This window comes from Primulina eburnea, chromosome 3, assembly GCF_022965805.1.
Source record: "Primulina eburnea isolate SZY01 chromosome 3, ASM2296580v1, whole genome shotgun sequence".
Taxonomy (NCBI): Eukaryota; Viridiplantae; Streptophyta; class Magnoliopsida; order Lamiales; family Gesneriaceae; genus Primulina; species Primulina eburnea.
This window is the reverse complement of record NC_133103.1, coordinates 6,376,195-6,403,917: the sequence shown is the minus strand read 5'-3', so window position 1 is coordinate 6,403,917 and position 27,723 is coordinate 6,376,195. Positions and strand designations below refer to the sequence as shown.

General features: G+C 35.8%; 3 protein-coding genes across 3 annotated transcripts; 2 read left to right on the top strand and 1 right to left on the bottom strand.

The window, feature by feature from the left end:
* Positions 1-746: 746 nt before the first annotated feature.
* LOC140825793 (glycosyltransferase BC10-like) lies at positions 747-6,157 on the bottom strand. The gene is made up of 11 exons (XM_073187754.1): positions 5,765-6,157; positions 4,335-4,831; positions 4,039-4,137; positions 3,291-3,391; positions 3,119-3,190; positions 2,659-2,749; positions 2,307-2,387; positions 1,619-1,678; positions 1,385-1,507; positions 1,255-1,293; positions 747-1,174 (listed from the first exon to the last, which is right to left on the bottom strand). The coding sequence occupies exons 2-11, from the start codon at positions 4,728-4,730 to the stop codon at positions 1,034-1,036; spliced, it is 1,203 nt and encodes a 400-aa protein (XP_073043855.1). The 5' UTR covers positions 4,731-4,831; positions 5,765-6,157; the 3' UTR covers positions 747-1,033.
* Positions 6,158-23,143: 16,986 nt separating this feature from the next.
* On the top strand, positions 23,144-24,130 carry LOC140828121 (AT-hook motif nuclear-localized protein 16-like). Its single transcript, XM_073191104.1, has 2 exons — positions 23,144-23,457; positions 23,742-24,130. The coding sequence occupies exons 1-2, from the start codon at positions 23,147-23,149 to the stop codon at positions 24,085-24,087; spliced, it is 657 nt and encodes a 218-aa protein (XP_073047205.1). The 5' UTR covers positions 23,144-23,146; the 3' UTR covers positions 24,088-24,130.
* Positions 24,131-26,553: 2,423 nt separating this feature from the next.
* LOC140825792 (uncharacterized) lies at positions 26,554-27,723 on the top strand. The gene has a single exon (XM_073187753.1). It carries the CDS (start codon positions 26,620-26,622, stop codon positions 27,577-27,579), a length of 960 nt encoding a protein of 319 aa, XP_073043854.1. The 5' UTR covers positions 26,554-26,619; the 3' UTR covers positions 27,580-27,723.

Here is a 27,723-nt window from a genome sequence, read left to right as displayed (position 1 = left end):
CCATCTTATTAATCTGATCCCCTACACAAACTTGACAAATCCGTGAATGAGTATCGGAAGAGTTTTCCAACGTAACTAATTCTACGCTCCAGACACAACAGAGTTCATGAAAAATAGAGAAAAACTCTTGTTCATGTAGATATGCTGAAAATATTATGAATACAGACCAAATAAAAGTGCAAGATAAAATTTGTAGTTATAGACGAACGAGCCTTGACAAAAATTTTATTATGAATGTGTAGAGTTGACCCGCGACAAGAATTAAGAAAAAGGTTATTTCCTCGTTGAGAATTCTTTCCATATATCTTTTCTTATCCCAATAAGATTATGTATACAGAAGAAATTTGAATATCAAATCAAATCTCCGATTCTCTCCCTCGATCCTCTCTGCTTCCCTCGCTCACCGACCCTTCGATCTCTTCACCAAACCGGACGGATTTTCCTATACCTTGGGAGCTCGGGTCGTCGAGCTTCCCCAGTCACCTCTTTAACACCAAACATACCTCCCCGGACTTCGAGTCGTCGGACATATTCCCACTTTCCTCCGAATTCTCCTCTTTATAATAGACATATGTTGTGTATTTTAAAAATCTGACATTTAGTTATTTTGTTAATTGTTTTGTCGATCATTATTAGGTAAAATAATTAGTATCATAGAGATGTTTAAAAAATCAATGGATGAAAATACTGAAGTTTAATCTACATTCCTCCACCTTATATTTCCATGAATGTTTAAACCACATATATACACACACAAAATATGCATTTCAATTTTCAATATCGCAACTTCGAATTTATATCAATATTATTACACGAGGCGCCACTAGCCAACGGTAAATAGTGTACATATCAATGAATACAATATTGAACATTTCAGTCTCCGCCAGTTTCCTTTGAACTCAAAAATAACCCATTTTGGTAAGATCTTACGTCTAACACGAGGCGACGCGGAGTCGCTTTACAACACCAGAAGCTACACAAGAAATGGGATGAAGGTGGGGATCGAATACAACCAAAGAATAAATACTCTGAGTCATGACACCAGTACACTAGATGTATAATTTGGGAAAAGTTGTAATAAATTATCAAGAGTTTCGGGTGAAAATTTCCTCCCAAACAAATAACATGGCTGCAAGATACCATTCCGCAAGCAAGGGACCGTTTTCGTTTCGCTCTACAGGTCAGAAGACGAATTTTTATCAGAATGTTGAGATAATCAGAACTCTAACTAAGTGTAAAGTTATAGATTTTCACCGGTTCCTCGCTTGTGATATGGGCACTTTCCACAATAGACTGCAAATAGAAGTTTTGGAAAGAAGTTTCAGGTTTCCGAAAACTCAAAACAAAACCATGAATGTATGATGTAAAAACTCGATAGCCGTACTGTAAGATTTCTCATCAGCTCCAAGGTTATATCTTGTGCCTGGTACGATCTTGGATGCCACTTTCTTTCAGACCAATCAACATATGTTACCGACCAATTGGCGATTCCAGCAGGATCCAGCATCTGAATAGGCGAGGGAAGATTACATGAAAACAAAGATATCAAAAACCAGGAACAAAAATGAGGAAAACATCCGAGTAAGAACTTGAGAACAGAAGGTACTACTGGGCTCACGTAGAAAAATGTGGGTAGGTAGTGTTCATCCGAGTAGCAGTTGCGTCCCTCCATGTCTGGCTGTTCAACAAAAAAGAAACAGAGCTGTATAATGAACTGACCGTGCGACACCAGCAAAATAATGAAGTTTGCAATTAGTAATTGAAATTTGGACAACTGGATAGAGATAAAATGTGGTCCATCATAAATTGGAAGGGAATTTTGTTTCAATCACGACTTGGCTGGTAACTCTCCTTGTCTCGTCACCCAATGAGTGTTAACTAAGCTTGAAATGTTGCTCCAGACCAACCCATACTCTTGCCAAGCTGGATTTTATATTTTCCAGGAGGTCACAAGAATGGTCAAAATGGGGTTCGTAATATCATTTTCACACCATCTCTCTTTCCAGATGACAGTTCAGATTTAGAGCTGAATAATCTACTTCTTAAAAAGGATCATTAGGTTTCCACCTATTGCTAAAATAAAGAACAAGTCGTCGTGAAACTTAGGCACATTTCCCATTAAAGTGAGAATAACTGATAAACACATGAACCCACCACAATATAGATTATAATGTGTTTGAACCTTAGAAGAGTTTGAGTCCATCACCTACTTGTCCTCACCCTTGCAATAAGAAAGTATCAAGTAAAAATAATAATAATAACAACAAAGTCGTACATTTCTTGTAAGAGAAACAAACTATGATCACCTTGCAGTAATTCCTGAATTTTGTATAATAGAGATTATCAGCCATAACTATGATAGCATGCTGCCGCTTCATTGTGAACCACTGCATTATTTAAAACTAATGCATTGTCATAAGAGAAATCAAAGATATTGAGCACAATGAGTTAATGCTTGGATAATGAGAGCAACTTCTAGATACTAAACTGCAGAGACATACTCCCCCCAAAAGTTTGTAGAAGAATCATATTTGCGCCTGATAAACAACAATGTACTATCTTATCTCCTTTCTTTACCCATAAATTGATCCTAAATTGTGTGGAATGAAAATCCGTAATGTGATAGATGAACCAACGAACAAAAGATTATACCCACACCTGTGAACCCTTTCGAAAGTCTTTCTTCTCGACTTCAGGTAACATATATTCAATGTACCTCCCACTTCCATGTACACCAAGATCCTCAAAGCTGCAGAAACATGTCTCCCATATTTATATAAAACCAAAGAGAGATGTAAACTACCACAATGCTAGTTCTTAAAAAAAGGCTAGTAAATAAATGAATTTTATTTATCAATGATTAATGATTAGACAGATCGGTAGACGTGTCACTTTTGTAATGAAATCACTCATGGTGCTAATAAAATCTAAAAATGGCTCCGTTTGATGTCTTTCTAAAGTTTAAAAAACAGTATCATAATGTTCATCCTTATTGAAGACATGTTCTTTATCTGTCACAAAAGTGGTTTCCAACGTGTTTATTTAAACCTATCTACAAAGCGTTCACAAAAAAAATCCCGCTAGGAAAAAGGTGTCTACACCAAAAATGTATACTTACCAATCTACGAAGCTAATATTTGAAGACATGAGATAGTTGTACACATACTCAAAATCACGAAGGGGTACGCAGCTGCAGCCCAAGAAAAAGTTTTTAATTAGTTTATCACTGCATAGACGAGTTCCGTAAACTTTGTGAAGATAAACTAACAAAGACACAATTATATGGCAACCTGTCAGAAAGTAACACAAAGTACTGATTATCTGTATCTTTGAGCGCATTTGCTAAAAGCCGCCTTTCAGCCTCAACCATGGAAATTTTCCCCCATTCTACCTGCAACTTTCAACCACTAATTAAACAGAAAATTTGAAGTCTACCAACAGTAGCATAACACGGCATATTTACGCTTCCTATTAGAATGGCTTCATTTTGATTAGGAAATTGAGAAACTGGGAGTTTTGAATGTTCAAAATTTGTAGCGTGAGAAATAATAAATGTAATTAGCACACGCAAAAAAACAAAGAAATTATACAGCTGTTGAGAAAATGAAACTGTTTCTGGTTTCTAAAAGAATAACATATCGTTCACCATAGAAAAAAGGGTGCACTAAACAACAGAAAGATAAATCTACAAGGAAAATGAACTTGGACATTTACATAGAATTCAACATTTAGGATAATCTGGACATGACATAAAATGGAAACAATTATAAAAGTTTAGCTGTGAAACAATCATATGATCCCTGACAATTGATTCAACTCTAAATTAGAGGGATAAGGACACAGTTAGGTCCAGTTAAGAGCATAGCAGGAACAAGAATCCCACCAAAGATTATATTTTGACATTCATAGGAAGAATGTGCGGATCTATAAAGATAATTCACTTGTTTGTTTTACAATTTTTTCAATTCTTACAGCAGAATTGCATGTAGCTTGTAGCTTAGAATGCAGAAATCAAGAACCACAAAATGGGAAACCAACCTTGTCACTATGAATTTCCCGATTGATAAAATAACGGCTAAGATGCACGGGTTTATCCTTTGACGCATGCACGTACACAGAGAACCTACCTTCATGCTCCTGCCAATAAAGAGAAATTTAAAAAACTGTATGGTAACAAATTGTCATATTCAACGGTGCAAAAATATCACTTAACATTGATAGGCATTCTCCCTTTATTTGAACAACTGCAGCATGATTTAACATGGCAGACCATAGATGAAACTATCTATTGAATATGATTTTGTCAAGAATAAGCAGCAGAAAAAATAAAGTACCTGAAAAAACTTATCCCATAGCATCTCAAAAGGTAAAGCTCCAGGAGTCAGGAACAGGAAGGCTATTTTGGCATTCACAGATATAGTGAGAGGAATATCAAGAATATCTCTAATTACAACGCGAGATGCAATTTCATCGTCGGTGAGTTCTCTGGAGGGTTCTCTGACGAGTACAGGTGCAAGCCATTTTTGAAATGACTTGCAGCCATTAGACGTGAATAAATAACAAGGTCCGGAATTCTGAGGTGGATAAATATAGGCACAAATTAAGAACAAGCTGACTAGAGAAACTGATACAAGAATCCATGTTGGCTTCTTCAACTGACCACGCTGGCGAGGTGCAGTTAATAATCGCACTTCTTTCATGCCTAGACGCCATGCCTTAGCTGACTTCATCTGATGGATCCTAAGACACCAAAAATCCCGAAACACAGCCGATATTCTAATGTCTCATCTTAAAGCATACCAGATATATCGGATCAAACAAAAACTTGAACCTGCAGTGCAGAAAGATGTACTTTAGTTCTTTTGTTATTAACAAATTTTATCAATAATAAATAAATAAATATAGATGTACAATGGAAGGATAAGACATCCTTCTGATCAAACTTCCGAAACTATAGATTGACAGCCTACTTAAAAGATTTAGAATCCACACAGACAATGCACATCCATGATTCAAATGAACAAGATCGCACATATTTGACCACAGAAAACGGGTACTTTTACTCGCGAACAAGGAAAATCCATCTCAAACCTGATGCCCTACCGGGACAAATCAAAGAATTGGGAAGCACATTTCATATCATAGGTTAACATGAAACAATCAGTCAACAAAAAGTATTCAATCCAAATAAACAATAGATCAAAATTTTAAATATGTCCAAGAGTGAAAGGAAAAATCTATAACGGCCTTCTGTATAGATCCCCTAAAGTTTGAAGCTAAAAAAAGGGCTCACTGGAGAATTAAATCAATTAGTCTGTAGTGCCCAGAAACAATGGCAGTCGGCAGATACAATTTCCTCAGCCGCCTCAAATAACATAACTCGCCGAGATTCACGGCCAAGGAATTCAAACGATCCGAGGAAAACAAAGTAATCCAAAAGTCAAACTGAACCAAATTCTGAATCAAGCCCACAAATCCAAAACCTCTCGAAATCACTTTTCCAGTCCATGCATTTAAACACGCATACAACACACAGAATCAAACAAAACATCCCACCCCATCCTCAACTTCTGCTAACTCCCACAGCCGACCGAAAAACACGACACATACACACACACGTAAACAAATGGAATACAGCCTCCCCGCAGCAGCATTGGAAACACACCCTTTCAAATTCCCACCAAAAAACGAGACAAAAAACACAAACCAAAAAATAAAATCAAACTTTCAAACACCCAGAAACTCTTCGATTCACAGAGCCCACCTCCAAGAATGCGCTCCCACGGTGAAATCAACGAGCAACACCTCGACCCCAGTCAAACACGATATGAGCAGGAGAAGGAAGCCGGAGATTACAGCCTTGAGGCAGAATCATCTGCATATTTGTATATATACGTACGGCTGTGTATAAATAATTATTATTATGGTAAGTGTGTGTGAGATCTAGGACAAAAGAACCAATCAGGAAGCGAGTGTGAATAGTAAACGAAGGCCAATAAATTTATAATCACACATAAATATCGTATGTAATCTGTATACAACCCGAGAGAAGCGCGGGCTACAGATGGGTTCACCCGTAATCGAAACGTAGATTGGATTTACTGCAGCGAAATTTCGGAGATGGAGAATTCGAAGCTGCGCGGTGTGTGTGTGTGTGTATTTGGTGCATATTAATTAATGCTGAAAATTCAAAGACTCGTAATTGGAAGGGAGGCGTTGGACGGCAAACGTTAGCTTTCCATATGAATTAGTTCTTTTCTTGGTGGAAATTATTTTTCTTTCGTTTAAAAAAATAAATATTATTATCTATTTTATTTTCTCAAATCTAACTTCTTATTTTTTTATAATATATTTTCATTAATAAGATAAAGACATTTGTATACGATTTCATTGAAATTTTTGTATATTATTATTAGGACAAAAACTTATGTGAGACGGTCTCATGGGTCGTATTTATGAGATGAGTCTCTTATTTGTGTCATTCATGAAAAAATATTACTTTTTATGCTAAGAGTATTACTTTTTATTGTGAATATGTGTATGGTTGACCCGTCTCATAGATTATGATCCGTGAGACGGTCTCACATGAGACCCACTCTATTATTAGTCATGCATAAAAAAAAATATGAGAATGGTCATAATAAGTACATTAATGTGGGACATATTTTCAAAAAAATAATGATAGTCCTTCATTTAGTATAATTCAACGGTAATCATAATATTTTATAAAAATCTAAAAATTATTAACGCGCGTGTGGGAAATGAGGTCAAGCGGTATCGCAATTTGGTAGGTGAGGGGCGGTCCATTAATCATGTGCTAATAATCGTTATTAAATAATATTAGCGGATGATTAGTTTGTTAAACAAGAAGTAGACTTTCCGTTAATATTCCATGTCTGATCAAATGCCATACTCTTTGAATAATCGAGTTCAAATTCGAATATTCTAAATTCTTAAATTTATTTATATTTTGGATTCGAATATATGACGTGAGGTTGACGGATGATTTTTTATATTTGAATATTATATAACATATTCATTTATTTTATTTTCATTGAGAGAATTAATAACTCCAAATTGTAACTTGACATACACGTTACATGTATATATAATATTTATTTATGTGTATTTGTTAAAAGTTCTGATAAGTACATCAAATCAAATATATATTTATATAGAATGTTTTGAGCTAAAATTAAAGCTCATATCAAAGTACTTACTGTAATTACTTCAAAATTTATAATATATTTAGGCATAATTTGATACACATGATAAGATAAACATGTGATATATAATATATGGATAAATTAATGATAAATAAGATGTATGATATTATATTTAATGTTTGATATGATTTTAATAAGTGTGATTAAATTTGTATATTAGATTGTAATGATAAAATTAGCCTGAATTTGTTGCTTGAGTTCATATTTCTTATATGTTCATGCGCCGATAGTGCTTGCATGATTTATTTTTATTTTTTTACCTAATTTTATATATTATATAATATGATAATTGAGCCTTTGGTTTTGTGAGTCAAGTCAAATATAAATTTTTAAGTTAATAGAGTGATACTAATAATTTTATTGATATTTATACAAATCATTTATATAATTATCTCGAGTTCAATTATATATTTATCATATTATATTATATAATATAAAAAAAACACAAATATTTATTTGATTTTAATTTCTACCTACAAGTAAAATGAGAGAACAATAGGGTTTAAGATTTTTATATATTGATGGCAATTAAGTTATTTGTGGTGTTTTTATCATTAGATTAAAATTATCACATCTCATAAAAAAAATATTTTATCCCTATATAAAATGATTTATCAAGGGCCCATGATATAATCACAGACTTTCTAAAAAGGTATCAAACTTGATATAAAAGATGATTATTTATCAATCTCTCTATTATCCCATATACCAAACTATTCCACGTTGCGACGTCATTTGTTCCATTTTACAAATAAAATAGGGAACTATCACGTGACCACATTGTAACCTTGGGTTTGGGTGAAGCTTATTTTAGTTATAAAGATTGCTGAATAAATATTTTCTATTAATTTTCGTTTTAAATACGTTTCATTCAAATATAACCTAAATTTATGAAGTACGTAGAATCGAAAAACTCATTAGCGAATCACAATATTTTCATGAAGTATTTTTGTTTGTTTTTTGCTAACTCATGCATGCAAGCAATGTTTTAACATAGGTTAGCCAACACGTTTCTCTCTTTAATGGAAAAAGGATTACATATGTGTGATCACTCCCTAAGATTTATATATATTACAACATCATAACAATTTAATGTATTAAATATTAATAGAGTGAGTCTCATGTGAGACGGGTCAACCCTACCCATATTCACAATAAAAAGTAATACTCTTAGCATAAAAAATAATATTTTTTCACAAATACGACCCGTGAGACCGTCTCACACAAGTTTTTGCCATATTAATATGATCAATATATAGTAGTCTACATTGATTTATTTTATTCTCTCGATAGTATTATCGTGTTACTCATAATTTTGATGGATCGTATATATTTATTTCTTTGCAATTTTATTAATGTATATATCTAATTTCAATCCTAGTATAATATCTTCACTATTTTATAAATTTCGGATATTTTTCATTAAAGTGTTGATATGATATCATACATTTCATGTTAACATCATGTCGACGTTGCGTTATGTAATGCCCAGAGCAATGATTGACATGTACGAATTCATAGATATGTTGTGAAGATTGTACATAACCATAAGAAATAAGAAATGATATCTATTGAGATTAGATTGACCGATATCGAGAATGTTGGCTTATTTATATTTCGGTGAGACCGGAAGGACCGAACCAGGATCGGAACGTCCGATGTGTTCGGATCGTCCGATCGGCGTTCGGAGCGTCCGAGCCAGGTGGCTGGACACATGGATGGCATGCAGAGTTCGGATCGACCGATCGTAGTTCGGATCATCCGAGACAGTTGGCTAGAGACGTGGAAGACATGCAGGATTCGGAACGTCCGAAGTGAGTTCGGAGCGTCCGAAGTGTGTCAGATCGGAGCGTCCGAAGTGGATCGGATCTTCCGATCATTGTCTATAAATAGAGACGCGAGGTCTCAGTTTAGAGTCATTCCTACGAGCTCTCAGTAGAAGTAGAAGTGTTAAGAGTCATTTCTATTGCAGATTCATCTTCACGACTGTAACAGCAATTCTACGACGAAAGGTATACTACATGCTTTGTTTTGGGGAATCACGACTCAAATGAGATCACATTTGAGTTTCCCAACTAAAATCACATACGAGTTTTATTGTTTATATCTTGATATAGGTATTATTATAGATTTGTTTATATGCAAATCTCGTTATGCTTTGTTTACAGATCATGTTACATTGCATTAGATGTTTATTAGAACTTGTATTCAATTCCTATTATGCTTTGTTTACAGATCATGTTACATTGCATTAGATGATTATGCTTGTTTACAGATTTTGTATTCATGCATTAAGATAGGACAGTCTGGAGATCAGGCAGACTTCTAGACGTTCGGTTCTATCCCAGCTTAGGGGAAGATCACCCCCCTATTGTAGACGTGGATACAGATCAGGCCGAAGTCTAGGAATAAGACGTACCGTCACCCCGATTGGGAGGGTAGGTGATAGATCGTCTTATTCACACCGGGATCCCTAGAGTTTTAGTCGAGTCGCATCTAGACATGATTAGGCTCGCATTTCATGATTTTATATGAATGACATTCATATCAGCATGTTTCATGTTTTATAGTATTTATATGCATGTTCACATGTTTATACTGGGATGTGTTCTCACCGGTTTTCCGGCTGTTGTTATGTCTGTATGTGTGCATAACAACAGGTGGGGCAGGATTTGGGTCGAGACAGAGATGATCGTGTTAGCGTGGAGATCTCGGGCGTAGCAGATGGACCAGTAGTCGTCTTTTATTATGTACTGTCCTTTATTACTGGTTAGGGAAAACATACAGAACAATACATGTATTTGATGTTTGTATGTTGTATTTAAATAAAGAACTCATGCTGGTTTGTTTACATTAGATGTAATGTAAAAAGCAAAAATTTGACCCACGTTTTTAATAACAATCCATTTAATCCCAAGAAAAAGAATTAGAGCCCGGGTCCCCACAACAGGTGGTATCAGAGCCGATAGTTCCGTTAGACTGGCCGATAGTTCCGTTAGACTGAAATAGGATAGAATGAGCGGGGTAGATCGAGTCTTCTTCCTTGCTTGATGATGTGCTAGCATGATTATTGCTTTCTTATTACATGTTGTTTGGTATTTGATTAATTTCAGCATGTGATTGACTGAATCAGAACCGATTCTAGATCAGAGGTAACTGACTAGATGATGGCTGAGACAGTTGTATATCTTGTTTACTAATCAGTTGGATTATTAGATATGCCTCCTAGAAGAGCAGCCGTACCTCTACGACCAGCAGCGCCAGAGCAGGGGAGTACATCCGGAGATTCTATGGATGTTACAGCGACCCCTATGGAGACGTTGCTGAAGCGATTCCAATCCTTTCGACCTCCCACTTTAAAAGGTACCGAGAATGCCATCGAGTGCGAAAGTTGGCTTGAAGATATTGAGATGCTATTCGACTCGTTGGAGTACAGTGATGAGAAGAGGATCAAGCTAATTGGCCATCAATTGCAAGATATAGCAAAGAATTGGTGGTTGAACATTAGGAGAGCTTTAGAGCAACGGGGTACCGAAATTTCTTGGAAGGTATTCAAGACCGAGTTTTATCAGCGATTCTTCCCTGTATCCTACCGTAAAGATAAAGGCGCTGAATTCGCAAACCTGAGGCAAGGGCCATTGAACATTGAAGAGTACGTTGCTAAATTCTCTTCTTTGCTTCGTTTTGCACCCCATGTTTCAGGAAATGACGAGGCCATGGCGGATCAGTTTATAAATGGCCTGAATCCAGATATCTTTACATTGGTCAATACTGGGAGACCCGATAACTTCTCGGATGCATTGAATCGTGCCAAAGGAGCTGAAGCAGGATTGCTTAGACAACGGAGTGCTCCGTATGTTGCACCGAGTCCGAGACCGCCACTACCTCCATCCCAAGTGCCTCCTCCTCGATTCGAAAGTGGTGGTAGTGGTAGTGGACGCAAAGAACAGCTGAAGGCGAAGGGGAAACAGTTTAAAAGACCAGGGAGCAGTTCGTCGAGCTCCAGCGGATCAAGACAGACTGGTTTTGATCAGAGTAGCAGGTATACAGGTGTTTATTGCAGTTCCTGTGGAGGGAAGCATGCGACTGAACAGTGCCAGGGAGTTACAGGTCGATGCAACATTTGTAGGCAACCGGGGCATTTTGCCAAAGTCTGTCCACAGAGAGGTGTACAGCAAGGCCAGAGTGGAAGAGCATCCGGTTCAGTACCTCAGTTTGAGCGGCAGGCATCGTCGGTTCACTCTTTTCAGCCTCCACCAGCACCGACTCCACCCAGAGGCCGAGGTAGTCAGACTGTGACTCAACCTCCGAGGCAACAGGCCCAAGTGTTTGCGTTGACAGAGGAGCAAGCACAAGATGCACCAGATGATGTTATAGCAGGTAACTGTCTCCTTTATGGTTATCCTGCTTATATCTTGATAGATACAGGTGCATCGCATACATTCATCTCAGAACGATTTGCATTGTTGCATTCATTGCCTGTTGAGTCTTTGTTAGACGTTGTGTCTATTAATTCTCCGTTGGGAAGTGGATTAATATCTGTAACTACGGTTAGACATTGCATTCTACAGTTTGAGGGGCATGAGATTGACCTAGATTGTATAGTGTTGGGTCTAGCTGATTTTGATTGTATAGTCGGTATTGACATGCTAACGAAGTACAGAGCCACCGTGGATTGTTTCCACAAGATTGTCAGATTCAGACCCGAGATGACAGACGAGTGGAAATTCTACGGGAAGGGTTCCAGATCTCGGATTCCCTTGATTTCGGCTCTTACTATGAACAGACTGTTACAGAAAGGAGCGGATGGTTTCTTTGTTTATGCTGTAGATATGCAGAAGTCGAGCCCGGCATTGGCAGATCTGCCAGTAGTACGGGAATTTCCAGATATTTTTCCAGATGAGATCCCAGGATTACCTCCGGTTCGTGAGATAGATTTCAGCATTGAACTTGCGCCAGGTACCGTACCTATTTCGAGAGCTCCATATAGGATGGCACCCATCGAACTCAAAGAATTGAAAGCACAATTAGAAGATCTTCTAGCCAAAGGATATATCAGACCTAGTGTATCTCCTTGGGGCGCTCCGGTGCTGTTCGTGCGAAAGAAAGATGGGTCGATGCGGTTGTGTATCGATTACCGGCAGTTGAACAAGGCAACGATCAAGAATAAATATCCTTTGCCTAGGATCGATGACCTATTTGATCAGTTGCAGGGATCCTCGGTCTATTCTAAGATTGATTTACGTTCTGGTTATCATCAGCTCAGAGTTCGAGATATAGACATACCAAAGACAGCGTTTCGAACCAGGTATGGACATTACGAATTTATTGTCATGCCTTTTGGTTTAACAAATGCTCCTGCGGTATTTATGGGCTTGATGAACCAAGTGTTTCAGAGATATCTAGATGAATTTGTGATTGTCTTCATTGATGACATTTTGGTGTATTCGAAGAACAGAAATGAGCATGCAGAGCATCTCAGAATTGTTTTGCAGACGTTGAGGAACGAGCGACTGTATGCTAAATTGTCAAAGTGTGAGTTTTGGTTGAATAGAGTTGTCTTCTTAGGACATATCATTTCTGGAGATGGTATTTCTGTTGATCCGAGTAAAGTGGAAGCTGTGATTAGTTGGTCGAGACCGACTTCTGTACCAGAAATACGCAGTTTCATGGGCTTAGCCGGATACTACAGAAGATTTATCAAAGATTTCTCCAGTATTGCAAAACCAATAACTCAATTAACACAAAAGAATGCACCATTTGTTTGGTCAGAGGAGTGTGAGTCTAGCTTTGTTGAATTGAAGAAAAGGCTGACCAGTGCTCCAGTATTGACGATACCTTCAGGTACAGGTGATTTTGTTGTATATTGTGATGCTTCTCATAGAGGTTTGGGATGTGTTCTTATGCAGCGAGATCATGTGATCGCATACGCCTCGAGACAATTGAAGCCACATGAAGTTCGATACCCCATTCATGATCTTGAATTGGCGGCTATCGTGTTTGCATTAAAGATTTGGCGTCATTATCTCTATGGCGAGAAATTTGAGATCTTTTCCGATCACAAGAGCTTAAAGTACCTATTTTCTCAATCAGAATTGAATATGAGGCAACGTAGATGGCTAGATCTTCTGAAAGACTTTGACTGTGAAATCAAATATTATCCAGGAAAGTCAAATGCAGCAGCCGATGCCTTGAGTCGTAAGGTATGTTCTTTGTCCTTATCGACGATAGGTGTTAACAAGTTAGTTGAAAATTGCTGTACATCTGGATTAGAATTTGATACAGATAGTAAGCCACTACGACTCTTTACGATCCAAGTTGAGCCCAATTTGATTATGAGGATTAAGGAAGCACAAAGAACTGATCAGAATGTGCAAAGATCAATCCAAATGGTCAGATCAGGGCATGTATCAGAATATCAGGTACGAGATCATGTGTTGTACGTGAATAACCGTCTAGTTGTGCCAGATGTTGCAGATTTGAGACAGCAGATTCTGACGGAGGCACATTGTAGTCGGTTCAGCATTCATCCTGGTGGCAGGAAGATGTACAATGACTTGAAGACCCAATTCTGGTGGAAACAAATGAAGTCAGACATTGCCGAATTTGTGTCTAAATGCTTGAACTGCCAACAGGTGAAGGCCGAGAGGAAGAAGCCGGGGGGTTTACTTCAGAGTTTATCCGTTCCAGAATGGAAATGGGACCACATTTCCATGGATTTCGTGACGAAGTTACCTCGATCATCCAGAGGTTGCGATGCGATTTGGGTCATTATTGACAGATTGACCAAATCTGCTTGTTTCATCCCTTATAGAATGACGTATAGACAGGATCAGATGGCGGAGATTTATATTCGAGAGGTAGTCAGATTACATGGAGTGCCGAAGTCCATCGTATCAGATCGTGATCCACGATTCACTTCTCACTTCTGGCACAGTTTACAGCAGGCCTTAGGTACGACATTACACCTGAGCACTGCTTACCATCCTCAGACAGACGGACAGTCAGAACGGACTATCCAGACATTAGAGGATATGTTGAGAGCCGTCGTGCTAGATTTTGGCATTAGTTGGCAAGATTCCCTACCTCTTTGCGAATTCTCATACAATAATAGCTATCAAACAAGCATTGAGATGGCACCGTTTGAAGCTTTGTATGGCAAGAGGTGCAGATCTCCGCTATATTGGAATGATGTTTCAGAAGTACCAGAACTTGGGCCAGATATGATTCGTGACATGACTGAGAAGGTAAAGATCATTCAGAAGAGAATGAAGACAGCACAAGATCGACAAGCAAAATACGCCAACATCCGACGTAGACCATTAATATTTGAGGCAGGAGATAGAGTATTCTTGAAAATTTCTCCTTTTAGAGGCGTTGTGCGATTTGGCAAACGTGGGAAGCTATCTCCTCGATACATTGGTCCGTACGAGATTCTTGAAAAGATTGGCGATCGAGCTTATCGACTTGCTCTTCCTCCTTCTTTATCCGGAATACATGATGTATTTCATGTATCAATGTTACGCAGATATATGCCAGATGTTTCTCATGTTATTCAACCGAACGAAGCTGAACTTGATCAAACCTTGAGCTATATAGAACGACCGATACAGATTCTTGATCGAAAGGACAAACAGCTCAGAACGAAGACCATTCCACTTGTGAAAGTTCAGTGGAGTCGACATGGCATTGAGGAAGCGACGTGGGAAACGGAAGAAAACATGAGGCAGAAACACCCCGAGTTATTTATATGATATGAGTATGTATTCAGTTTTAGATTATCAAACTGTTTTAGATACTTTGTATGGTTACTTCAGTTCGAGGACGAACTTCTGTCTTAGAGGGGGAGAAATGTAATGCCCAGAGCAATGATTGACATGTACGAATTCATAGATATGTTGTGAAGATTGTACATAACCATAAGAAATAAGAAATGATATCTATTGAGATTAGATTGACCGATATCGAGAATGTTGGCTTATTTATATTTCGGTGAGACCGGAAGGACCGAACCAGGATCGGAACGTCCGATGTGTTCGGATCGTCCGATCGGCGTTCGGAGCGTCCGAGCCAGGTGGCTGGACACATGGATGGCATGCAGAGTTCGGATCGACCGATCGTAGTTCGGATCATCCGAGACAGTTGGCTAGAGACGTGGAAGACATGCAGGATTCGGAACGTCCGAAGTGAGTTCGGAGCGTCCGAAGTGTGTCAGATCGGAGCGTCCGAAGTGGATCGGATCTTCCGATCATTGTCTATAAATAGAGACGCGAGGTCTCAGTTTAGAGTCATTCCTACGAGCTCTCAGTAGAAGTAGAAGTGTTAAGAGTCATTTCTATTGCAGATTCATCTTCACGACTGTAACAGCAATTCTACGACGAAAGGTATACTACATGCTTTGTTTTGGGGAATCACGACTCAAATGAGATCACATTTGAGTTTCCCAACTAAAATCACATACGAGTTTTATTGTTTATATCTTGATATAGGTATTATTATAGATTTGTTTATATGCAAATCTCGTTATGCTTTGTTTACAGATCATGTTACATTGCATTAGATGTTTATTAGAACTTATATTCAATTCCTATTATGCTTTGTTTACAGATCATGTTACATTGCATTAGATGATTATGCTTGTTTACAGATTTTGTATTCATGCATTAAGATAGGACAGTCTGGAGATCAGGCAGACTTCTAGACGTTCGGTTCTATCCCAGCTTAGGGGAAGATCACCCCCCTATTGTAGACGTGGATACAGATCAGGCCGAAGTCTAGGAATAAGACGTACCGTCACCCCGATTGGGAGGGTAGGTGATAGATCGTCTTATTCACACCGGGATCCCTAGAGTTTTAGTCGAGTCGCATCTAGACATGATTAGGCTCGCATTTCATGATTTTATATGAATGACATTCATATCAGCATGTTTCATGTTTTATAGTATTTATATGCATGTTCACATGTTTATACTGGGATGTGTTCTCACCGGTTTTCCGGCTGTTGTTATGTCTGTATGTGTGCATAACAACAGGTGGGGCAGGATTTGGGTCGAGACAGAGATGATCGTGTTAGCGTGGAGATCTCGGGCGTAGCAGATGGACCAGTAGTCGTCTTTTATTATGTACTGTCCTTTATTACTGGTTAGGGAAAACATACAGAACAATACATGTATTTGATGTTTGTATGTTGTATTTAAATAAAGAACTCATGCTGGTTTGTTTACATTAGATGTAATGTAAAAAGCAAAAATTTGACCCACGTTTTTAATAACAATCCATTTAATCCCAAGAAAAAGAATTAGAGCCCGGGTCCCCACACGTTAGATGTAAATCGGAAAATAATTAAAATCTCAAGCAAAAACAAAATAAAATGATTTTGATAACTTAAATTATCAAAAACCCAAATAATCAGATATAAAAGATAGAAATTGCAATTTCTCCATAATTTTTTGAGTGATTTTTGGATTCAAATCAAGTAATAAATAAATTATTGAAAACTTATATTAATATTAAAATTGTTCGGATGAATTTTCATTAGATCGTTTAAATTAATTAATACAATGAATTTTGAGTAAGGTAATCGAATATCACAGCTTACAATTATCGTGTGTTCAATTTTAATTTTTAAAATTAGCATCGTTTGACTCATGGATAATATAATGATGTACGACACTAGTCAATTATAAAATTTGAGTTAAATATTAAAAAAATATAAATTAATCCTCAAAACCTTGCGATGCTAAAAAGTAATTGCAATTATTTTAATTGTGCGTGGTCTACCCTTTTGAGTCGAAGCCTTGTGGATAAGGTCGTGACATGGCGTGGAAAATAGATATTTCAGAAAATGGATATATATATATATATAATAAAAGTTTCAAAATATGGTCAAAAATAGAAAATAAATAATATAAAATCCAGGATTTTGGAAAATGGGCCCACTTAGAGCAAATGATCCCAAGTTGGTCAAGCATGGGCCATCGACTACAGGGACGATGAACTGTTCAATCGCGCGTGTTATTTGGAAAAAAGAATACGCACGTGACAGTTGACACAACCGCGTACGAGGTTAACTTATGGTTTTAATTTATCAGACTACTAAACAGAATCGAATTGAATATATTTGTATAATAATAATAATAATTAAAGCTGGAATCATATATATTTATGTTTAATCTTGAACTTCGATCAAATTAAGTAGATGTTCGAGTTTGATCCGAAATATTTAAAAAATTCATAAGAAACATTGACTTCAAGTGATATAAATTTGTGTTGGTTGTAAATATTTAATAGGTAGGTCAACTTAAGGGAAAAGGCTTAATAACTGAAGGGATACAGACAAAATATCAAGTATCAAATCCCACCATGTTTCTAAATTGATACCTCAAACCTGTTTTCTTTGTCATATGTATGCATCTTATGTAACTACTAAATTTATTTATGAAAAGGTAAAAATTTGTGTGAGACGGTCTCACGGGTCATATTTTGTGATACGGATCTTTATTTGGGTAATCCATGAAAAGGTATTGATTTTTCTGCTAAGAGTATTACTTTTTATAGTGAATATGGGTAGAGTTGACCCGTCTCACATATTGAGATCCGTGAGACGGTCTCACATTAGACCTACTATTCGGAAAATAACTAATCAAGTTTAAAAATGTCATAATGTAATATCAAGATAAATATATTTATTTTCTTCTCTGTTCCTAAGAAAATTGCATTTGACTATTAAAAAAAGTAAAAGGCGTTTGGAATTTCTTATGGAGAATAAATGATATTTTAAAATCATATATTTTTAATTAATTAAATATTAAACTCCCAAAATTGAAGTGTAAATGGGACGGATTTGTTTGTGAGAAAGTATATGGTTTGTGGTTGAGAATAGGTTAGTGCTTAATTTCTGATTCATTCTATTAACTCTTCTCGAACCAATTAGTTTTACCAACGTAATTTATCTGATTAGCGTAGTCTGGAGACATTGTATTAGCCCAAGAATTTACTTAGTGCACGAATTTCTATTTTGACTTACGATATATATAAAAAAGATGTCTATATAAAAATTCGTAAAGGACGTGAGAGGCCGAGTGGGTCACATACCTGTGTTACTACTACTCCTATGTTTTAATTATAATATTTTATTGTTTTACAAATACCTTGTTTTAGAGTTCTTACTTCTATGGGGGCGTGATTTTCTGCGAAAGTCAGAGAAACACTACAATGTTGAAATAGCGATAGCGTTGAATGTTTATTTATTTATTTGGTTAAATTTTAATTATTAAAATATTTAATTAATTGTGACTTGTTTTAGTTTTAATTTTAAATAATTTCATTAGACTAGCTCGTTAAAGTTATTTTGATTGATATCAAGTCAGTAATTTATTATTAGATTGATAATAAAACAGTCTTACATTAAACCTACTCGTTTGAGACATATCTAAGAGTGGGTCCGAGAAAGTTAACGGGTTTCAGTGGACCCACACCATTATATATTATTAAAGTATTTATTTTATTATATTAATAATAGATGTTATGACACTTAACCTTATTAGTAGATTTTTTCATCACTTCTTAAATTTATTATTAAAATATTATGATTTGGAATAATTTTTATAAATATATCAACTTTTTTGATTTTTTTTATTGTGTAATTCCTAGAATTAAAAATATGTTTAATTTGTAAAGGTTTGTGCGTCCAACTTGGACCCGGACCCGGACTCGTCGAGCTTTGATGCAGGGGAGGCCCTGGATATACTGACACTCTCTCATTTAGATATGAAAACGAGACAAGTGTGAGGCCGATTTGACCAAACTCGGGACCTATGCCATCTCATGTTAGACTCGTTCTCCCTCCATCCTAAAATTCAATAGGTCTAATTCGAGTTAGATCCGTTTAAAATTAAATATTTTTGAATTTTAGTCATTACACAATAAAAACTGTTTAAAAATTAATAAATAATTAATATCACATTCTAAATTTATATTTAATATACAGGAAAAAATATTATCATAAATTAAAAATCTATTAATTTATATTCAACTCATAACAAAATATACAATATAATTATAAAGCAGCGTTATAAAATAAAATTATTTTAATTTTAAAATATTAATGCTCTCACATTTCATCTGTGTTGGAATTTTCAGTTGTTCTTCTATTAATAATCAAAGAGCCGAAGATATATCATATAGTACTTATATTTATATTGGAGCAACAATTATTTTCACAAAATCAATAGTTATCCATTCACTAAAAAAAAAAAAAAACGATTTGCGACGGTTTTAGCCGTCACAAAACGGGTAAGACGACGGTTCTAGCGACAGTTTCCTGATCCGTAACAGAATGGCTCGTCGTCTTAGCCAAGCGACATATACTCAAAAACCGTGACAATATTGCGACGGTATAGCTGTTAAAGACGTTTTACATAAATATTTTAATACCACGGGCATATAACAAAAAATTAGTTCATTAAAAAAGTATAGAGTATATTCAATCAACTATACAAGACAAAATATAGGTATTGCCCACTTGACAAGGTTTTACATGGTCCAAAATGTGGTGCCAAAAGGATCAGGACATTATTGAAACCAAATTCATCGGACTTTGTCACATGTCGTGGCCCGACTAGACTCAATGTATTAAATTTGGAAAGAGTAATTTACATGGATTCAAAGTCTTGGTATATATATATATATATATATATATATATATATATATATATATATATATATATATATATATATATATATATATATATTCAAAGCAATTAATTTATGTTGATTAGTAATTACAGGTGGAATATTTGATTTTCAGGTCGTAATTCATGTATACGTAAAAAATGAAAAACAAAAACCAAAATTGGACTCGTGATTTTACAAATAAAAAAATTCAATTTGGTTGATAATTCTAGTAAGGAAGTGTTTGCACCAAAAAAATAAATTGGTCCCAATTAATTGTTTAAGCTCAAAAGTTTAAATTAATAAAGAAAAACAAGAGGTCCATTAATATATTTAAATGAGCAGATAACATCAAAATAAGGAGATCGTGGACAGAGAAGGACCGTGGGAGAAAATGAGAGAAGATCGTGAGTCATGAGGGAGTGGAAGAAACTGCACCGCACAGTGAAGAAAAAGGAGGCAATCGGCATAAGACAAAAACAACAATCTCTCGCACAACTCCAAGCAACTCCCTGCAGAATTCTCATAAATTTAGTCAAGTTTTTCATACTTTTCCAGGCATATTTTAGCACTATTTTGTTATATTTTTCATGTTTTTGTGATTTCCTATTGATTTGTGCACAATTGTGGGAGTTATTCATCAATGAGGGTCTCAGTGAGACGTTGTGTGAGAGTCAACTACCCTATTCACAATAAAGTATACTCTAGCATATTTCTGGGGACCCAAATAAGGATGTCTCACAAATTGACCGTGAGACTCTCTTTGTTCATCAATTTCTATTGTCTTTTCTTTCGTTCTAGTGTTGTATTAGCTTAGGAGATTATAACAAACGGTTAAATTTAGTGTCCACATCGTCGTGAATTTTAGAAGTTAGATTTTTATAATTTTTACACAAATTGGTGTATATTTACATCTAGCACGTCCGCAAATCGAAATATTATGCAAACAGGAAGGTCCAATTTTGAGATACATAATATAATGTGCATGACTTAGTTGAGTCAACGTCACTAAACAAAATTAAACTAGAAAGTATTGATATAAAAAAGAAATGTAAAAGGGTTAGTGTAGAGCTTTATTCTGGTTTGGGGGCGAAAATTGTATAAAAACAAGGTCGATTTGATAAAAAAAAAACATCGATAGTAGTGACAAAATCATCTAAAATTTCAAACATAGTTATGTTGTGATAGAATATATGTACACCATTATTGGAATTTAATTTCAATTCAATTTTTTTTATATAATCTATAATTACGACTTTTCAAATATTTAAATTTGAATAACTAAGCCCAATCCACACTCAAGGTTGAATCTCCATTTCCCTTCTAGTCCCACACGCAATATATATGTATATATTTATTTATTTATTTATTTATTGGGTAAGTATCACATTAACTATATACACAAACGTAAACACAGTTAGTAGATAATCTATCAAAACTATATATATAAATATTTTTAGAGATTGGACACTAAAATTAATAAATCCTCAACATTCTGATATAAAATTCAATTATTACATAACATATTTAAAAAGACGATTAGAAAAATTTTTAAAGTCGCGTAGGCAAGATGGGTACTGGAGGAGTGGCCCAATAGTAAAATTCGATCAACTTAGTTGGGCTCTGTGCCCTGAATTATTAAAACTACTATTTTTTGAGACATATTACCATATTTTTAGATGCAGCAAAGCATAACTAACTTCTTTAAAAAAGTCATTTGATTAAATATGACCTTTTTATTTTATTTAGGAAAAACAGGAAATAAATTTATTTCAATAGCATAGTCAAGGAGAAGAGATTATAAAATGCAGAAGCTCACTAGTCATATTTTCTTTATTGGTTTATAAAATATGTATCATCTGCCTTCTTATATTTATTAGAGAACTCGAATTCGAACGATCTTGGAATTTTCGTGATATTCAATTAAGATTCAATTCGTTTACACCGTTTTATATCCTATACTATTTTAAAATCATGATAAGATCATTTGAACTTATCCACACAATTATGAATTCGAAACAAAAAGTATATGCAAATTCAAATTAAATAGACAAGGTTAAAGTGATAAGATCCTCCTAATGCTCCAGCAAAATACAGAATCTAGTATCAATCGAAAAATCTCGTAATACCTAAATAACAAATCTTTGACTTAAGTTGGCGCATTTCCAGTTCAAAGGATGCATCGGCCGCCGTAGCTTGGGAAATTAAATGACCTCGTTTGGGACGTGAAAGGCATGGGAACCTTCTTCTTCGGTGGAACATGCATGGTCGATACAGTAACCTGAATTATTACCACCCAAATTAGATATTTCTAAAAGTTATATTAAAGAAAATGGTGGATGTTTAAATTTATTTTTAGCAATCCTTTTTAATATTATATAAAAGTAATTTCACTTATTTAATTTTTTTTAAATTGGGAAATTGGTTTTAGTCGATTATATATGTTTTCTTTAGCGATTTAGTTAATTGTAAAGTACAAAAAAGGTCCAGTTTTAATTTTTTTAAATTGGGAAATTGGGACGTGAAACTGTGAAAGGCAGTTTTAAAAAAAGCAATGTTGATATTTCAAGAACTAGATACAAACGTAATTATTAATGGAGTCATTGTTCACACTTCACAGTCGCACTTGCTTGAACCTGAGTACTTGTATAATTATTGAGTATGTCCTTTGTGAGACGATAATACGAATCTTTATATGTGAGACGGGTCAACCCTACCGATATTCACAATAAAAAGTAATACTTTTAACATAAAAAATAATATTTTTGCATGAATGACCCAAATAAGACATCCGTCTCACAAAATAAGACTCGTGATAGTGTCTCACACAAATTTTTGCCATAATTATTTGAGCCATTCGCAACAATTACTTGCCATAATTAAAAGTACTATTCCATTTAGAAATTGAATAAAATTGCGACAAATTTATCTAGTATAAAAGCCAAAATCGTCTAAACTATGTCATGATATGCTTTTATGATTAATGGTGAAATTAATGTTTGTTGGAGAAGGCAATTGACATGAAACAAAAATTTGTTGCAAGTTAGGAATGAAACCTAAGCTATAATCTATTACTATATCACTTCACTCACTTAACCGTGTCCTAATCTATAATCATTTCATTCACCTTTTCATCATATAATTATCTTGCATTTCCCCCTACTTAAACCCCACTTCGCAAACTCAAAATTACACCATTTTTAACCAAGAAAAACAAGTTTAACAAAATGGCTGGAGGAGGAGATCTCATGCTCCCCGCAACTAAACCCACGTTCGAAAATGACCAACGAATCGATGCAGCAACAAGGCGACCCCGTGGTAGGCCCGCCGGGTCCAAGAACAAGCCGAAGCCCCCGATAATCATCACCAGGGATAGTGCTAATGCGTTGAAGGCACATGCAATGGAGGTGACTTCGGGTTGTGACTTGAGTGAGAGTTTGATAAATTTTGCGCGTAAAAAGCAGCGTGGCGTTTGCGTGCTTAGTGCTACGGGATGTGTCACAAATGTTGCGTTGCGGCAACCATCTTCTTCGGGATCCATCGTCACACTCCATGGCAGGTTTGCATTATGTCACCAACAACGTCTTTGCAAATCCAAATTAGCTCGTTTAATTTATTCAAAATGAGGGAGTCATTACAGAAATATATATCCATTGCATTATTTGGACTATATATATACACACACGATACTATACTATATAGAATTTTCAAGAAATCAAGATTGAAATGATCTATTAAAGTTTCGATACAAGTTTATTTTATAAGTTTAAATTTCTTTAAGATGCATCTTCATAAATGACATAAATTCAAAATAAAGCCATAAAACCACATATTCCATGGCAGGTTTGAGATACTTTCATTGCTGGGATCAATTCTGCCACCACCGTCCCCGCCAGGGGTGACAGGTCTGACCATCTATCTAGCCGGAGCTCAGGGGCAAGTCGTGGGAGGAAATGTGGTGGGAGCACTGATTGCTTCGGGCCCAGTGGTGATCATGGCTGCAACTTTCATGAATGCAACTTTTGATCGTCTGCCTTCAGACGAAGACGACGAGGTTAACGTCGCTGTTGTGAATCAGCGCGACGTCTCCGACGTTTATGGGATTCCGCAGAATCTGATCACCAACGGTAACTTGCCTTCCGAGGGTTATTCATGGCCGTCAGGCCGGGCTTTAGCAAAGTCTACGTAAGTTTATTGATTTATTTATATTAAAGAAGTGATAAAGAGGGGTTTGTATGTTATAGTTGAATCACTATGATACAAATAATAATTATTTATGTCAATTGTTATTATTACTCTTTCCTTAAATTATGTTGTAATTATCATTATTCTTGTTGCAAAGAGAAAGGAATATTTAAATTTCAATTGTTTTTTTAATGGGAATGTGATTGTAATTTATTGATATATCTATATTCTTAGAAATATAAAGGATAAGTTCGAAAAAAAAATAAAACAATATTTATTGGACGTCCATATCTAAATTAAAAAGTAATAATTTTGTTATAAAACAGTTTTTTCATGGATCGGGTCGGATAGAAAATCAATCTCATAAAATTAATTTGTGAAATAGACTCATAAAGTCTTTTTGAATTTAAATATACTGGTTTGAGTTTAATAATCTTATGGTTAGTCTTTTTGCAAATTTTTTTGAAATACATTTATATTCTTTATCCTGTTTCAGTATTTGTAAATGGAATAGTACTTTTAATTCCCCCTCAAATCCTAATTGTATTAAACAAATCACTTTCTCAATTTCAATTTTTGCCTCTCATTTTTCTGTGACATATTCTTAAGTAATGTTATCCTTGGTTTTTAAACCATATCAAACATTTTTTCCGAAGATATAATTATATAATCTCTACTTGAAAAAATAAAAAATTTAAATCTGTAGGACCGAGCGCTTGCCGCTTTACCAAAAGCTATAACTAGTAGTAATGGTGCAACTCAAATCTTTTAAACGCACAACAGCTCAAACACCACGGTTCGATCGCTCTACCAAGCAAGGACAATTATTGCACCCAATAATCTCCCTCCCAATAGTTGCACTCCTTGCAATCAATGGGAATCGAACCCGTGACCTTAGCTCTGATACCAATTGTAGGACCGAGCGCTTGCCGCTTTACCAAAAGCTATAGCTAGTAATGGTGCAACTCAAATCTTTTAAACGCACAGCAGCTCAAGCATCACGGTTCGATCGCTCTACCAAGCAAGGACAATTATTGCACCCAACAAAATCAAAATTTGATTGGAAAGAATAGCTTCAGTATGATTACACTTGGCAAAGTGTACATAAAATTATATATATGAGAGCCTAAAAACAAATACAAGTAAAATCTGTGTTAATTACTTATTTTTTTAGCATCCTAGCTAGGCAAGTAGTCGGAAGTGAACGTCGTCGCATTCCGCCTCAATGCAAAGCATCCGATAGTTTCAAGTTAGGTCGAGTTGCTGCTCGAGTTCGAGCACCAATGTATCGATATTATATCTGTACTATATTATTAAAATTGAGGGCCTTAAATTATTTAATTTTGGTGTGTTTTTTGACACATTTTTCGTAAGTGTAAGGAAGTAAGAAGAGTCTGGTATAGAGTAATTATATTACTGCTATTGCATTTCAATCAGGCTTGAATATGAGCTTTGATTAGTGGCTGCGGGAAAACCTGGGCCTGGAACATCATAATAATATGGCCAAGGATTGGGACAATCTATTTGTTATTACACTTTGGGGAATATGGCATTGGCGAAACAAATCGGTTTTCGAAGATAATAAAATAGACGTGGGTAGCAAAGTGGAGTGGATCAAGAACCAATTTAGAGAAATCAAATCAGCTTTTGCTTCGAAAAAGATTATCCCAATCAACAACATAGTATATACTGATTAAGTACATAGTAAAATGGCCATACCTCACGTACAGGATGAAGATCACTTAATTTGGATGGAAGTTGTAACCACAAAGCTCGAAAGGCCGGCGGGGGAGGCATAATATTGCGAGACGAACTTGGTGATTGAATTATGGGTTCCAGGCACAACATTGGGTGGCGCTCGATTGAGAAACCAGAGGTTTGGGCGGTCTTACAAAATACGATTTCATTGAAGAAGACAAGATGATAATAAAATCTTGTAGAAGAATAACAATACATTAATCATTCAATTTTGGGTAATCTCTATCTTGTAAGGAAAAAAAAATATAATTCTTCTCAAATTTAAAAAAAAAATCATTTTATTAAAAAAAAAATCATAAAAACCTATTTTAGTAAATGTGTATATAATCTATATATACGATGTCATAATTTATTTAAATTTTTTATCTGTATTTATAAATTATTAAATCATCATATCATTTATAATATAATTTTTTATCTGTATTTAAAAATTATTAAATCATCATATCATTTATAATATAAAAAGTCATTTTTAATGGTTTAATTTTAATATGATATCTAAATTCACACAAAAATTATTTAACACGGAGTTTATTTAGATCCAGTGCTTATTAAACTTATAATATAATGTTGGACATGAACACTGTCAAATTACAATTTCCGGGGAAAACTGAAAAGAAGCCCAAATAACATTCCGAGGCCGAAATAAAATAAGCCCCGAATACATTCTAAAGCCCAAGTTTCATTTTCCTTTATAATTTCGTAACCCCGACACCTCACGACTCAAACCGTGAACAAACAGAGCGCCGCCGCCAAACCCGTCGTTCCTCCAGCGAAAATGAGGAAAAAAGCACGCGCTTTCAAGGCCACAGATGACATGAAATCTCTTATACATTCAAACGCAGAGTTCTTCGATCACCTTATAGAACTGATACCCGCAAAGTTTTACCAGGCAAAGGATGAAGATTCGAAGCAATGGTACCAGGGCCTCTCTAAAGCAGCCAAGGCTTCGTTGAAGCAACAATCGAAACAAAATCTGAAGTTTTCCAGGCGCCAGCGCTTCGACCCAGAAAGCAAAACTTCGTCTTCTGCTGCCAACCAGGACAGTTTCGTGAATGCCGAAGAGGAATTGGATCGAGGTCAACAGAATCAATCAGTTACATACGAGGAACTGCGACAGAAGTTACGGAGAAAGATTGAAGTGATGCGAGGTAACCGTGGAGCGGTGAGCGATGATAAAAAAATCGATAATAGGGATGTGAAGAATAACGGGAAGAAGCGGAAGAGAGGTGACGAATCTGCCGGACGAGTTACTGGGAAGGAGGTTGTGGAGTCCCAAGATGGGGAAGAAATTATTGAATACGGTAAAGTGAGGTTGGGAGATGAGGAGGAGTTGAAAAATAGGAGGAAAAATAAGAAGGGGAAGCTTTCGAAGGTGAAGGAATTGGAGAGAGCACAGAGATTGCAAGAGGTGAAGAGGGAAAAGTCGGGAGTCGCCGAGCGGGAATCGTGGATGGCCGCCACCAGCAGGGCAATGGGGGTGAAGGTGCACGACAATTCGAGGTTGATCAAGGATAGCATCAAAAGGGAGAAGAGGAAAAAGGACAAGAGTTCCGAAAAGTGGAAGGAGAGGGTGGAGGGACAGAAGAAGGTTAAGGAGCATAGGCAGCAGAAGAGGAAGGAGAACATCGAGGGGAGGATCAAGGACAAGAAGATGCGGAAGATCGCCAAGCGTGAGAAGAAGCTGATGAGGCCCGGTTTCGAGGGCCGGAAAGATAGCTACATTTCTCAGAAGTGAAGGTGTTTCGGGGTTACTGGTTTCAAAAATGAATTAGGATTCAACACTTTAATTTTGAGTTCTTTTTTTGCCGCAAAAGGAAGAAACATACCTTGTGCTTGTAACATGTTTTATCATGCTATAAAATTTATGATTTTCCTCGTA

Excerpts from the sequence above, each read along its gene's own strand:
- LOC140825793 (XM_073187754.1), bottom strand. The coding sequence starts at position 4,730 with ATGAAGTCAGCTAAGGCATGGCGTCTAGGCATGAAAGAAGTGCGATTA. Across the intron at positions 4,138-4,334 it reads TATGGGATAAGTTTTTTCAG|GAGCATGAAGGTAGGTTCTC; the intron begins GTACTTTATTTT and ends CTTTATTGGCAG. Across the intron at positions 1,294-1,384 it reads AGCTGATGAGAAATCTTACA|TCTATTGTGGAAAGTGCCCA; the intron begins GTACGGCTATCG and ends TTCTATTTGCAG.
- LOC140828121 (XM_073191104.1), top strand. The coding sequence starts at position 23,147 with ATGCTCCCCGCAACTAAACCCACGTTCGAAAATGACCAACGAATCGAT. Across the intron at positions 23,458-23,741 it reads ATCGTCACACTCCATGGCAG|GTTTGAGATACTTTCATTGC; the intron begins GTTTGCATTATG and ends ATTCCATGGCAG.
- LOC140825792 (XM_073187753.1), top strand. The coding sequence starts at position 26,620 with ATGAGGAAAAAAGCACGCGCTTTCAAGGCCACAGATGACATGAAATCT.